Below are 14,705 nucleotides of genomic sequence, written 5' to 3'. Positions count from 1 at the left end.
CAGACCTGCTGGGCTCCAGCGATCCTTCTGCCTCAGCCTTCCAAGTAGCTGGAATTACAGGCATGCGCTACCACGCCTGGCTGATTTTTTTTTTTTTTTATTGTAGAGATGAGGTCTCGCTGCCCAGGCAGGTCTCAAACCCGCGGGCTCAGGCAATCCACTCACCTCAGCCTCCCAAAGCATAGGATTACAGGCTGAGCCACCGAGCCTGGTTCTGAGATTTCTACTAAAGATTCTTCTAGGCTTTTTGGCAGTAATTTCAAACACCATAGTTTACTCAGAGACCTGATATCAATATGTCATGACCAGGTGACCATGGTTAGGTGTCATAGCCAGGTTCAGGTCTCCATAGGAAGGAGTCCCTCCAGAATTGTGTGATTTGCCAATGGCAATCAAATCCATTTTAGGTGTACTGTGGGGGGGTGGGTACTATTTAAAGGAAGTTTATAGTGAATCCTTTAGTAAAGTGAATACAGTCATCACTTCTAGTTTTCAACTGAACTCAGTTGCTGAGGTAGAGAGGAGGCTTATGGCTCCACCACTTCCTTTTATTATTTTATTTTATTTTTATTACTATATATATATATATTTTTTTTTTTTTTTTTTTTGAGTTGGAGTCTCACTCTGTCGCCCAGACTGGACTGCAGTGGCCGCTCCCGGCCACCGCAGCCTCGACCTGCTGGACTCCGGCGATCCTTCTACCTCAGCCTTCCAAGTAGCCGGAATTACAGGCATGCGCTACCACGCCCAGCTGATTTTTTGATTTATTGTAGAGATGAGGTCTCGCTGCCCAGGCGGGTCTCGAACCCGCGGGCTCAGGCAATCCACTCACCTCAGCCTCCCAAAGTACTATATTTTTTGAGTCAGAGTCTCACTCTGTCTCTCAGGCCGAAGTGCAATGGCACACTCACGGTCACCATAGTCTCAACCTGTTGGGCTCAGGCGATCCTTCTGCCTCAGACTTCCAAGTAGCTGGAACCACAGGCAAGTGCCCCATGCCCAGCTGATTTTTTTTGACTTATTGTAGAGTCGAGGTCTCACCGTATTGCTCAGGCTGGTCTCGAACCCCTAAGCTCTGGCAATCATTTCACCTCTGCCTCCCAAAATACTGGGATTACAGGCGTGAGCCGCCATGCCTGGCTTCCTTTATTATTAATGGTCATTAGCCATAGTCACTATGTAACTCACAAGATTCAAACCCAAGTTGGCCTGGCTCCCAATCTGTGTTCACTTCTACCTCATTGCCTCAAGCATCCTGGGATGCCATACACAAGGGTTTCCTTATGACTTGCCTGGAGAAAGACAAGGTGTTGTTCTCCAGAAGACAAATGAATTCAAGCCTGCAGTGCATCCAGGTTCCAGTTACTCACCTCTCCTCTGTGAGTGCTCCAGCTGTACTGTTCTTTCAGATTCTTCAAGAACTGACCTTCCAATGGGCATGGTGGCTCATGCCTGTAATCCCAGCACTTTGGGAGGCAGAGGCAAGAGTATTGCCTGAGTCCAGGAGTTTGAGACCAGCCTGGGCAACTTGGCGAGACCGCATCTCTACAATAAATAAAAACATTAGCTGGGCGTGGTGGTGCACGCCTGTAGTTATAGATACTTGAAAGGCTGAGGTGGAAGGATTGCTTGAGCCCTACAGGTTGGGGCTGCAGTGGTTGTGAGCGTGCCACTGCACTCTAACTTGAGTGACAGAGTGAGAATATGAATGACTCAAAAAAAAAAAAAAGAACTTATCTCCATTCCTGTTGTCCTTCAGTTCAGACTGGGAAACTCCTCTCTCTTATCCTCATTTCTTCTCTGGCCCAGCCTACTTAATTTCTATCTAATCTTTCAAACTTACCCATAAGTCACCTTCTCATGGAAGTCCTCCTATGTTTGCCCTCTGCCCACCCATCCAGATTCCCCAATTATGAGCTTTCATAAGAACTTGGACTCTTCCTTAGTAGCATCTATCAGGTTTTTATTACATACTTGTGTTTGGTTGATTAATATCTGTGACTCCCTCTAAGTGCTCAGCTCTGAAGCCAGAGTTCAGGTCTATGTTGCTCATGATTATGTCTCCTCATCTAAGAGACCTTGGCACATACATGGTATAGGTGGTTAACAATGTATTTTTTTTTTTAAGTTGGAGTCTCACTCTGTCACCCAGGTTGGAGTGCAGTGGCATGCTCACGGCCACCGCAGCCTCGACCTGCTGGGTTTAGGTGATCCTTCCGCCTCAGCCTTCCAAGTAGCTGGAACCACAGGCATGTGCCACCATGTCCGGCTAATTTTTTTGTTTTATTGTAGAGACGAGGTCTCGCCATATTGCTCAGGCTGGTCTCAAACCCCTGAGCTCGCCTTCACCTCCCAAAGTGCTGGGATTACAGGTGTGAGCCACTGTGCCTGACTCAAAATGTATTCTTTACTAAACATGTTCGTACCTGAGACAGGAGATGGTCACAAGGCAAGGTTCCTGGTTTTTGTTTTTTCCCTGCATGGCTGGTATCTTTATGGTTCCCTAAGAAGTAGAAACTTAATTCCCCATAGGTCTCTAATCTCTATCCTTGTCTAACGACTTGAGTTGGGAATTCTGACAATATATGATAGAGCTATACATGTGGCAACCACTCTAGAACTGTTTTAGAGGGGAGACTAAGCTGTTTCTTACCCTTCCTTGAGAACTGGACATTTGTATTACTAGTGCTTTATAGTCTGAGGAGCTTAGGGTCCAGAGAGGGAAGTCAGAGAAGTAAACAAGTAATCCAATAAAATAAAGTGCTATCATGGGGGGAGTAGTGTGTGCCTATAGTTCCAGCTACTTGGAAGGCTGAGGTGGAAGGTTCACCTAAGCTCAGCAGGTAGAGACTGCAGTGGCTGTGAGCATGCCACTGTACTCCAGCCTGGGTGGCAGAGTGAGACTGCAACTCAAAAAAAAAAGGGGGGGGGGGTGAGCACAGACAAAGGTGAACAAAGAGGCTCTTATCCGAGCCTTGGAGGGCATCTGGAAGATTTCTGTAGAAAGTGATTTCTATATTAAGTCCTGAAGAAGATGTAAGAGGTAGACAAGGGAAAGGGATAGGAGTGAGTGGAGCATTGAGATGAAGAAATACCTGAAAAGGCTCAGAAGTGAGAGAGCATTCAGTGGGGAGAGCATTCGGTAGAGCTTTCAGTGGGGCGCCATGAATAATTCAAGCCGTCTATGGGAAGAAAGTGGCAAGAGGTGAGACTTTGGTCTTGAAGCCCATGGAGAACCAACAAAAAGTTTTAATACATGGGTGATCCCTATCAGATCTGCCTTTTAGAAACATCTTTAAGATTAATGTCTGAGTCTTCAGGTACCAGAAATTAGGACTAGAACTACTTTCTCTTGAAAATCAGTTTCCTTTGACTACACCACCCCTTTGAGGAGTGTTTGGAAGGAGAGAGGTAAGTACCTAGATCATATCAATAGAGGTGTGGGGGGGTGAGCAGGTTGGAAGAGATATATAACTATGTGTTGATTATGGGTATATTAATGTTTAGTTTTATTTGTTTAGCTTGTGAGAGAAAGTAGTTAACAAAGTTTGCTCTTAATAAAGATGACTTAGCCACCGATAAGCTTGGAAAATTTCTTTTCCTTTTTTTTTTTTTTTTTGAGTTGGAGTCTAACTCCGTCGCCCAGGTTGGAGGGCAGTGGCACACTCATGACCACCGCAGCCTCGACTTGGTAGGCTCAGGCGATCCTTCCACCTCAACCTTCCAAGTAGCAGGAACTACAAACGCTTATCACCATGCCTGGCTGATTTTTTTATTTATTATAGAGACGAAGTCTCGCCAAGTTGCCCAGGCTGGTCTTGAACTCCTGGGCTCAGGCAATCCTATCCCTTTGGCCTCCCAAAGTGCTGGGATTACAGGTGTAAGCCACCACGCCTGGCCTTCTTTTCTTTTTTTCAGACAGGGTCTCACTCTGTTGTCTAGTCTGAAGTGCAATGGCACAATTACGATTCACCACAGCTTTGGTCTCCTGGGCTTGGACAATTCTTCTGCCTCCGCCTCTTGAGTAGCTAGAATTACAGGCTCGTGCTACCACACCCAGTTAATTTTTGGCATATTTGTAGAGACGAGGTCTCGTTATGTTGCCCAGGCTTTGGGACATTTTTTAACCTGTTTCCTCATCTGAAAAGATAACTAATTACAAACTTTCATTGAGGACTTATATGCATGGTCTCACTTATATGTGGAATCTAAAAAAATCCAACACATAGAAGCAGAGAATCAAATGGTGGTCACCAGAGGAGAAGTGTGAGAGAAATGGAAAGATATTGCTCAAAGGGCACAAACTCTAAGACAATAAACAAGTTCTGGGGATCTGATGTATACAACATGAGAGTATATATGAGTGATGAATGGGTTAATTAATTTGATTGTGGTAATCATTTACACAGTATATATGTATATCAAATCTTCACATTCTTTACCTTGAATATATTCAACCTTTGTCAATTAAATATTTTTGAATTTTTTAAAAAGGAAATGAAATCAATTACTTGTATTTATGTGGAAAATTTGATTTCAAAATTATCTAAGAAGTACAGATATGAATTAATTACTAGTTTATTAAACTTCAGTGGATTGACATGCCTTTCAACAGTTTTCTATTGGCATGCCTTTCAACAGTTTTCTAATGCTGTGCACAGCTAGTTTTTGTGGCTCTACCCATTCCTCCAGTTCACTGCTTAGCCTTAATTCACTCCTCCTCCTTCTCAGGAGTGCTTGCTTGGCTGGCTCAGTCCTACCAGGCAGAAATCACTGTGGAAAGCTTCAGGTCGCCATGCTCCCATAATAAAGCTGTGTTACTGTGGATAAAAGAGATAAGCTAATATTTGGTGCTATCTGGGAAGGACATTTTTTTTCTTTCTAAAAAGAGCTCTTAATACTTTGTCATCTTTTTTTCGAGACTAAAAAACAATATCAACATTTTACAGGCAACACCTGAGTTTTACAAAAGGTACTTTCAAGTTCTCCTGAATAAGATAAACATTTTTACCAAATGGATATTTCCACATACCTTACAAATTAAAAAACAGAATGCAGAATTGCTCAGTAAGACTAGGTCTTGTCTCAACATACTCCTTGAACTGAATTAAAGGACTCAGTCGTTAGCTTTCATTGTGTTCCCCGAAATTAGGGCTTAGCAGAATTTTTGTTGAGTTTAAATACAAAATGGTATGTACAAAATGGCAACCATGCAAAAGTATGTCTATGTGTGGCTTGAAAGGCAAAAACCAAAAATAACTGTTTAAAACTTTTCTTTGTAGTATTTAAGAAAAGGTTTTCCAGTATGCTTACCTTGTTACGACTTATCTCATATAACATATTTTTTTAAAACCAAAAGAACCTAAGTTGAGCACCAAAAAACTAAAAAGCAAAAACCCTCCTGAAAGTGTGCAGGACTACGTAAATGAACAGCTCCCCTTTGTTGTTATTGCCATTCCTCATTGGGCGTTAACCCTCTGCCTACTGACAAGTATACCGTGTGGTTGTTTCCTCCCTCCTGTCAGAGGAAACGTAAAGGAGAAGTAAGACGCTTTTCAACTCTGGACAGGTCAGGTGAAGTCCTGAATCTTTGCAAAATGTTAAACAGATCTGGGATAAATCTTGAGGCTTTAACTCCTAAAAAGCAGTTTGAAACTTGGGAGTAATAGCTCTGCCCTGGAGAAATTATCTGGGGCACTCAGGACTTCCTGGCAAGGATGGGCAGCAAAAATTTGTTTTGCACAGTCACTATTCAGATTTAATTTAGTAGATGTGGAAAATTATAAAACACAAAACTTGCATTTAAAAGAAGATGCGTGTGAAATGTCCAGGGGCAGTGGCTCACGCCTGTAATCCCAGAACTTTAGGAAGCTGAGGTGGGGGGATTGCTTGAACCCAGGAGTCTGAGCCCAGCCTAAGCAACATAGTGAGATCCCATCTCTACCAAAAAATAAAAAAATTAGTCGGGTGTAGTGGCACGTGCCTGTAGTCCTAGCTACTCAGGAGGCTGAGGCACAAGGTGCTGTGAGCTGTGGTCATGCTACTGCATTCCAGTCTGGGTGAAAGAATGAGACCCCGACTCAGAAGACACATGTAAGCTAAATTAAGAAAGGCCCAAAAGAAGAATAGATTAACACTGCTCCTTGGAAAGAACCCAAGTAAGAAAACAAGAAAGTTGGACTGACATATGGTCTTTAAAAAGGGTAGAAAATAACAGAAGTGCATTAAATTTGAGATCTCTAAAATAATTTTACATGTCTAATCCAAATCCTTCCAGTTATAGATGAGAAAACTTAAGGTTCATTTATTTATTCATCCAACAAACTTTTATTGTTGTGTCCACATGCTCGATGCTGGATATACAACAAAGAACAAGACAAGACACAGTCCAAGGAAAGTGATTTGCTCACAATCACAAAGCAAGTTAGCAGCTGCACAGGGGCTCTTTGTACTGGAGCCCACCATGTTTCATAACAGTCATTTCTGCACCTGTAAACACTCTAAGCATCTGATGAAAGTTCTAGGAAAAGATAAGATTCTCGTATGCAATTGATGTAATAACATTTCATCAGGTGTATATATTATATTAAGAGGTAACATGAGAAGGAGTATATATAATGTGTAAGGAATATATTTTATATTCAGACGCTACTAGAATCTATGTAAAATAATCACATAGTTTCTTAATTTGCATGTGAAATGGTAATTTCCTTGGAAGTGTTTTTTATTTCCTGGTCATTAGGTATTCCATGTGCAAATACTGACATTCTAAATTATGAAATTTTAAAATGTGATTTTTCGTCATGTAACTATGACTCTTACTATATTGTATCTCCTTTGAATCACAAAGGAGAATGTCATATCTTTTCACTTAATGTTTAAGTGAAAATTGAATACTAGCTGAAGGAAAGGCATTCAGCTAGTGTTCCAACATTTTATTTTTAATAAATTACTCAATTTTAAGAAAGCTAGTTCTATCATTAACCAGTTTATCCACCTAATCATTTATAGCTTAACTAGTTTGGTAACATTAGTGTATATAATACAAACAGAGACACAGTTAATAAAATGTTTTGCATCAGAACTTTTTTTTTTTTTAAACAAGGTCTCACTCTGTCACCCAAGCTGGAGTGCAGTGGCACAATCATAGCTCACCACAGCCTCAGCCTCCCAAGTAGCTGGGACTACACGCACATGCCACCACACCTGGCTAATTAAAAAAAAATTTTTTTATAGGCCTTGCTATGTTGCCCAGGTTGGTCTTGAACTCCTGGCCTTAAGCAATCATCCCATCTTGACCTCCCAAAGTGCTGGGATTACAGGCATGTGCCACCATGCTCAGTCCAAAATTATTTCCTTAAAAAGAAAAAAAAGTACATTCCTCTCAAAATGAACAATGACACTTAATACAAAAGAGATTGAGTTTGGAGCCAACTAATTTTTTTTTTTTTTTTTGCTGATTAAATAACCTTAAGAAAGCAATCAGAGAGTTCTTTTACATTGGCAAGATTAGGAGCCCTCTAGTAGAAGTAGAACTGTGGCCTGAGAATTCCTCTTTAATTAAAACAACCCAAAACAAAAAGATGTAACATTTTTGCAACTTATCAAAATAAAAAAAATGTTGAGATACTCTCGACTGGAAATCAGTAATTTATCTTCCAACAACTCTGAGATTCTATGATGAGAAAGATGAGAGGATCTAAAAAACTGTCTGTGCTAGACCTCTAATATTACAAACCAAGTGCCAGCGTGGCTTTTGCATCCTTCAACCCTACTGCTGCATTTCTTTCCTCTGACCATTCATTTCCTGTAACTATTTGTTCTTCTTCCCTACTTAATAAGCTCTGTTGAGGACAAGCACTTGGATGTTATCCATCTCTGTATTCTGCTTTGCAGCACAGCACATAGCTGGTACTCAATAATTGTAAAATGAATACTATAGATGGTAACCAGAATATGAAAGTTGATAGGATCTATTCTAATTCACATATCCAAAGTCTGAAAGTAACTGTAATAATAAAATCACATCAGGAATGTATGGTCCCATCTCAAATATCAGGGAATATTAAATGGCTGGACAGAGCTGAGAATTTTGAAAGGTATGGCCATACACACACACAAAACCCATAATGCATGCAGTCTAAAAATAACAACCACTTCTTTTTAAACAGGAAAGGTCAATATCAAGCCTCAGATAATGGAAAACAGAAGAAATCTGTCAGGGAAAAAAAAGGAACATTAAGCCAAAAAAAAAAAAAAAAAAAGGACAGAAAATTTTATCTCTGGATTAAGACTTATTTTAATATACATAATGTATAGTACTTCATATAATTTATTAATGTCATTTTCTATAGGACACTGTAATTAATTCAGTGACATCGATATTGACCTCATACAGACAAACGATGAAAGCTGGGTTTTCTTGTGTACCAAGTACAAAACATGTGCTAAAAAGTTAACATATTCAACAGTTGTAAGAGATCAACTTTCAGGATGACTCAAGTTTACAGTAGTTGCTTCACACGGTTTTCCCTCAAGACTTGGATGCCACCCAGTGTTGCCGAGTTCGTGCAAACGCCAGCTCTGGACGGCCTGACTACCTCCTTTTGCCAGCCCCACTTTTGCCTGTTTTGCTGCTGCCGCTGCTGGATTTACCAGATGATTTTGAAGAGAAGAGTCTTGTCATGAACTCAGAAACATCAGGCAATTCGTGGTTAGAATTCAGCATATTCATTGACTGCTCCATCTCCTGCAGGGAGAGAAAGCAAAGTGATGTGAAAGGCACTGGGATCCTTCTGCTTTTAACACTTCTGTTAAAGAGGGAAAGGAGAACAAGTGAAAGATATTGGTTCTGAACAATGGTAGTCCTCTGTCATACTCAACAGTACTCTAGCTATACATCATTACTATGTTCTATACCTCCTTTATACCACTAAACATTTTGATTACTAGTAAATACCCAATAAAAAATTACCTAGGGTTAGATTCAGCTTGTGTTTTAGTAAAGAACATTTATGTTTCATTGTCTTTAAGAGTATTTTTTGAAGCTCATGCTTTTTGTTGCCTAGGCTGGAGTATAGTGTCATGCTCATGGACACCACACCTGCTGGGGTCAGGCAATCCTTCTGCCTCAGTCTCCTGAGTTGCTGGGGCTTCAGGTGTGCATCATCACACCTGGCTGTTTATTTACTGATTGACCATAGAGATGAGGTCTCATCAAGTTGCCCAGGCTGATCTTGAGCCCCTGGATTCAGGCAGTCCTCCCGCCTTGGCCTGCCAAAGTGCTAGGATTACAGACGTGAGCTACCATACCCAGCTGAAGCGCATGCTTTCATTAGATGCATATATCCAGAACATCAATTTTTAACTACATATCAAGGTATTAGAAAGTTTATTAGATAACTGTAGTATTCTCAAAACTTGATTCATAAGTTGGTAGTAAATCTAGGAATACTGTACAGCTTGCATGACTTTAATTACAGCACCTAAATCAAACAACACAAATGTTATAAGTCATTAGTGAGATGAGATAGGATTTGCACTTTTGAGCTTTTGTTTCTTCCTTATTGAGCCAAAAGTACTATAAAGTACTGTTTGTTATTAATGTAATATAAATGTCTGCTTCATTAAAATTTTAAGTAAAATTCCAAAAGTGAACTTAAAATTGATTTTAGCTTATTCGCACATGAAAAAATACCAAATACTGTATTATCTATCACTTCAATTTTCTTCCTTTTAAGAGAAAAGGTCTTGTTATGTGGTCAGGCTTGGCTCAAACTCCTGGGCTAAGAGATCCTCCTGCCTTGGGCTCCTGAGTAGCTGGAACTACAGGTGCACACCACTGAGCCTGGTTTACCACTTCAAACTGAACACTGTTAGGGTACTAACTGGGGTTTTTCCCCAAAGGTACAATTTATTAGTAGGTTTTAAAGGAGAAGATGCTTTTACAAATATGGCCAAGAAAAGGAATATTACAAACATAAATCAAATATGTTAATATGCCCCAATAATCAAGAATTAAACGTATATGGTAATAGGTCTTGAGGCCCTGCAAAAATATATCAACTCTCTTTTTGAATCTGTTCAATCCTAAAGCTGTTGAATCAACAATTTTTTATAGTGCTTATTATGCGCAAAGCAATCTGCAGGGAATGAACTTTTAATCCAATATGACTGCCAAGGTTTCCCTCTACTGATGCCACAGAGTTACTTGGCTTAATAAATACAAGGAAAGCAGAGGATGTATTACTTCCTGACCAACACTGGAGTAAAAATGCCAACATTTTAGCAACAAAACATTTTAAAACATCATATACCTTTCTTTTTCCATGAAGCTTTGGAGTACATGCCTCACCTTCTACAGAACGTAGTCACCTACTACCTTAGCAAACATTTTTATTGATTTTGTCAATCTTATTTTTCTACTAAATCAAAAAAAGAAAAAGACAACACACAAAATCCCCTACGGCAAGAAAAGTATTTGATAAATCCATTCTATCTCTACATTTAACTGGATTATGCACTTGTTGATGACAGAAGTGGCGTATAATTCATTTTTATAAACCCAGTATCTAGAACCTAGAAGTTGATTAATAAATGTTTATTTAGAAATGAATAAGATGTCTACACATCAATATACTAAAAAAATGGAGAACTTTTTTTAAAAAATGGAAATCAGAAGGTATTTGTTAATGGTTGTTATATGGAAGAATGGATAATGGTTTATAAAAAATGGCTTTTTGGACTTCCAGCAAGATGGCAAAGGGGCAGCCTGGTTTATGAGACCCTCTGCAAAGGAGAACGCAGAGGATCTCTGGCTCTCTCACCCGGGGCTACGTATCCCAACATCGGTAGCCTGCTCTTTACACGGAGCTCGGCCATCGCCACCGCTGGGGCATCGCAGCGGTCTGGACAGCCACTGCAGCTGCAGACACAGCAGCCACCGCACCGCCGTGACCTCCATGGCAGCCATAGCGCATCGCGCCACCTGTGCCTGAGGCGATCCACGACTTCAGTCCTTGAAGCCCCTGCAGGCAAGATCTGCGGCTACCACCTCTGCTGCCACCTTGATGTCCTGCTGGCCGTGGGTCTCCTCCCGTGTGCCCAGAGGCAAGCTCCCATCTCCACTTCTGCCTAACCCCTGTCCGACTCCACCCCCTCTGGGGCGAGCAGCTGAGATAGCACCAGCTGCTGGCAATTCAAGGTAACAACACCGAAACGCGAGAAACAAGCTTGAAAAACAGACACAGGCCAGATTTGAGTGGTGAACTGAGGGTGATCTGAACTGTCCTTCACAGCAGGCCAGGAGCAACTGACCCTAACTGTGAACTAATTTACCAGTTTGAGAAGACAGTTAGAAATCAGAGCTGAAAGGACATTGGACTTAAATGAAAAGTCTCAGAGTGTGCTCAATTGGTTCTGTTAGTTTAATGACTTGATTCTATTTCTACTGCTTTGTTTCTTCTTTTTTCCTCTTCCTTTTATTCTCTTTTCTCATCTCTGTAAACCATATTTTTGTATAGAGGAACAGCATACCAATAAGGTGGTTGGTTAGCTTATGTGTTAGCATCATTGTATGTTTTAATTTTTTTTGTATGGGAGTTGGTTAGTCTGTAGCCATGGTCTATTGTTTTTATCTGTTTCAGTTTCGGTCTCTCTCTCCATTAGTTGGTACACTCGTCTGTTTCCCCCCTTACTCCTCTCTCTCTTCATCCCCTCTTCCCCACACTGTCTGCTCCATTCTCTTCCCTCTGCTAACCTCATTTTATTTCAGGGAGTAAACCTACAGCCCCACTGCACGGACAGATTCCAAGGCAGTGGAATGTGGGTTTTAGATTATCCATACACCTGTCAGCGGATACCAGGACCTGCAGATAGATTTTGAATCACAGCTCCTCCCTTAAGTAAATCTCAAAACTACAAAAAGGACCATCCCCAACCTACAGTGCAATTCCAGAATTGAACAAAGTAAGAGGACATACATAAAGAAGAATAGGAGATTGAACAAACAGAAGTAAAAGCAATCCCTCTACTCCTGAATAACAGAATTAAAGAAGATGGTGATGTGGAGGGAAGGAAAAAGTAAGGATGGAAAAAATTGCACAAATGAAGAAAAACCAAAAGAAGAATATAGGTCTCACACAGACCCCTGGGAGATCAGACACTGAGAAAACAGACTCTGGAACACAAACAATGAAGGGACCCAAGAATGACTGGTCACATGCAACAAACCCAGACATCAAGACATTAATAGAGAGAATTTTAAAAATTGAGAAGAGACAAGAGGAAAATAGGAAGGAGCTGATGTCAGAAATAACAGCAGTAAGGAATATTGTGATAGAAATAAATAGCAAACTAATAAACATGGAAAACAGAATTAACCAAGCAGAAGAAAGAATCTCAGAGCTAGAAGACCAAACACAGAACTAACCCAAACTGTCAAAAGCATAGAAAAGAAGCTCAAAAAGACAGAACAAAACCTTCAAGAGATGAATGATCACTTCAAGAGACCGAACCTAAGAGTAATTGGCCTTCCTAAGGCAGAGAGAAAAGGGAGGCTGCACAGGAACAAACATTTCATGAAATCATTCAAGAAAACTTCCCTCATCTCATCAAGGGTGAAAAAATTCAAACACAAGAGATTCAGAGAAACCCTTCAAGACAACAAATGAGAAGACCAACTCCCACACACATAATAATTCGCCTAAACAAAGTAGGTATAAAAGAAAAAATCCTAAAGGTTGCAAGAGAAAAAGTTCAGACTACCTACCAGGGAATACCAATTAGAATAGCTGCTGATTTATCTACAGAAACCCTCCAGGCTAGGAGAGCTTGGAGCCCTATCTTCAAAGTTCTAAAAGATAAACAATTTGGACTAAGAATAACCTACCCAGCCAAGTTAAGCTTCATCAGTGAGGGAGAATTGAAATCTTTCCCAGATATCCAATCCCTAAGAACCTACGCTGTAACCAGACCACCTATACAAGAATCATTTAAGAAAGTATTGAACACAGAAGAAAAGGAAAAAAGAACAACAACGTTCTTCTCAAGAGTACAGGCAAAAGATTAAAAACATACATGATCCAACTCTAAAACCAAAAGAAAGACACACAAAGAGGAAGAATAACAACTCTGTAAGAACATTATGATAGGGATCAACTCTCACATTTCAATAATTAGTTTGAATGTGAATGGACTAAATGCACCACTGAAAGGACACAGAATGGCAAAATGGATAAAATATCATCAGGCAACAATCTATTGCCTTCAAGAGACTCACCTCACTAGAAAGGACACTCACAGACTCAAAGTAAGAGGATGGGAAACAAATTTTCAGGCGAATGGAACACAAAAGAAAGGAGGAGTCGCGATCTTAATCTCAGACAAAATACCTTTTATGCTATCAAAAATAAAAAAGATACAGAAGGCCACTACATAATGATAAAAGGTTCAATCCATCAACAAGAAATATCCATCCTAAACATATATGCATAGGAGCACCAACTTTCATAAAGAAGTTCCTAGGTAAACTAAAAAAAGATATCGACTCCAATACCATCATAGCTGGGGACTTAAATATCCCACTCACAACCTTAGACAGATCAGCAGGACAAAAAGTCAGTAACGAGATCTGAAACCTCAATGTGACTCTTGATCAAAAGGACTTAACTGATAGCAACAGAACCCTCCATCCAAAGACCACAGAATACACATTCTACTCATCACCGCATGGAACGTACTCTAAGATCAACCACATACTTGACCATAAATCAAGCATAAGCAAATTTAAAAGGAATGAAATTTTACTATGCACCTTCTCGGACCACAGTGGATTAAAATTAAACATTAACACCAACAAAGTCCCCCCAAAACCCACAAAGACATGGACACTAAACAGCATGATGCTAAACAACTCCTGGATCAATGATGAAATCAAAACAGAGATTAAAAGATACCTGGAAACAAATGAAAATGAAGAAACATCTTACCAAAATCTCTGGGATGCCATGAAAGCTGTAGTAAGAGGGGAATTTATATCCCTACAAATGCACATGAAGAAAATGGAAGGATCACAAATTAATAGCCTAAAAAGCCACCTAAGGAAGCTCGAAAAGCAAGACCATAAAAACTCTAATTTCAGCAGAAGACTCCAGATCACCAAAATACAAGACCAAATCCAGGACATAGAAGACAAAAAGATAATACAAAAAAATCAATGAAACAAAAAGCTGGTTTTCCGAAAGGATAAACAAGATTGATGGTCCCGTAGCTAGACTGACCAAGAAAAAGAGAGAAAAGCCTAAATTAACACAATCAGAAACACAAAAGATGAAGTCACATCTGATCCTGAACAAATACAAAAGATCATTAGAGACTACTATGTACACTTGTATGGAAACATACTTGAAAACCTTAAGGAAGCTGGGCTCAGTGGTTCAGACTGTAATTCCGTGCCTTTGGGAGGCTGAGATGAGTGGATTGCCTGAGCCCGCGGGTTTGTGACCCGCCTGGGCAGCAAGACCTCATCTCTACAATAAATCAAAAAAAATCAGCCAGGCATGGTAGTGCATGTCTGTAATTCCGGCTACTTAGAAGGCTGAGGCAGAAGGATTGCCGGAGCCCAGCAGATCGAGGCTGTGGTGGCCAGGAGCAGCCACTGCACTTTAGTTTGGGCGACAGAGTGAGACTCCAACTCAAAAAAAAAA

At 40.4% G+C, this 14,705-nt stretch overlaps 1 protein-coding gene across 1 annotated transcript in view; it reads right to left on the bottom strand.

The window, feature by feature from the left end:
• Positions 1 to 8,278: 8,278 nt before the first annotated feature.
• The window catches only part of LOC103255548 (ER membrane protein complex subunit 7-like), a gene marked incomplete at its 5' end in the record, with an annotated part of 15,913 nt that continues 9,486 nt past the window's right edge, over positions 8,279 to 14,705 (bottom strand). The window contains one exon of the mRNA XM_021710185.1: positions 8,279 to 8,749. Within this exon, the coding sequence (XP_021565860.1) occupies positions 8,597 to 8,749 (153 nt within the window). The remainder of the gene's footprint in view (positions 8,750 to 14,705) is intronic.

This window comes from Carlito syrichta, unplaced genomic scaffold (assembly GCF_000164805.1).
Source record: "Carlito syrichta isolate Samal-C Ts95f unplaced genomic scaffold, Tarsius_syrichta-2.0.1 Scaffold288238, whole genome shotgun sequence".
NCBI lineage: Eukaryota > Metazoa > Chordata > Mammalia > Primates > Tarsiidae > Carlito > Carlito syrichta.
The sequence above is the reverse complement of the archived record's forward strand: the minus strand, read 5'-3'. Positions and strand labels throughout refer to the sequence as shown.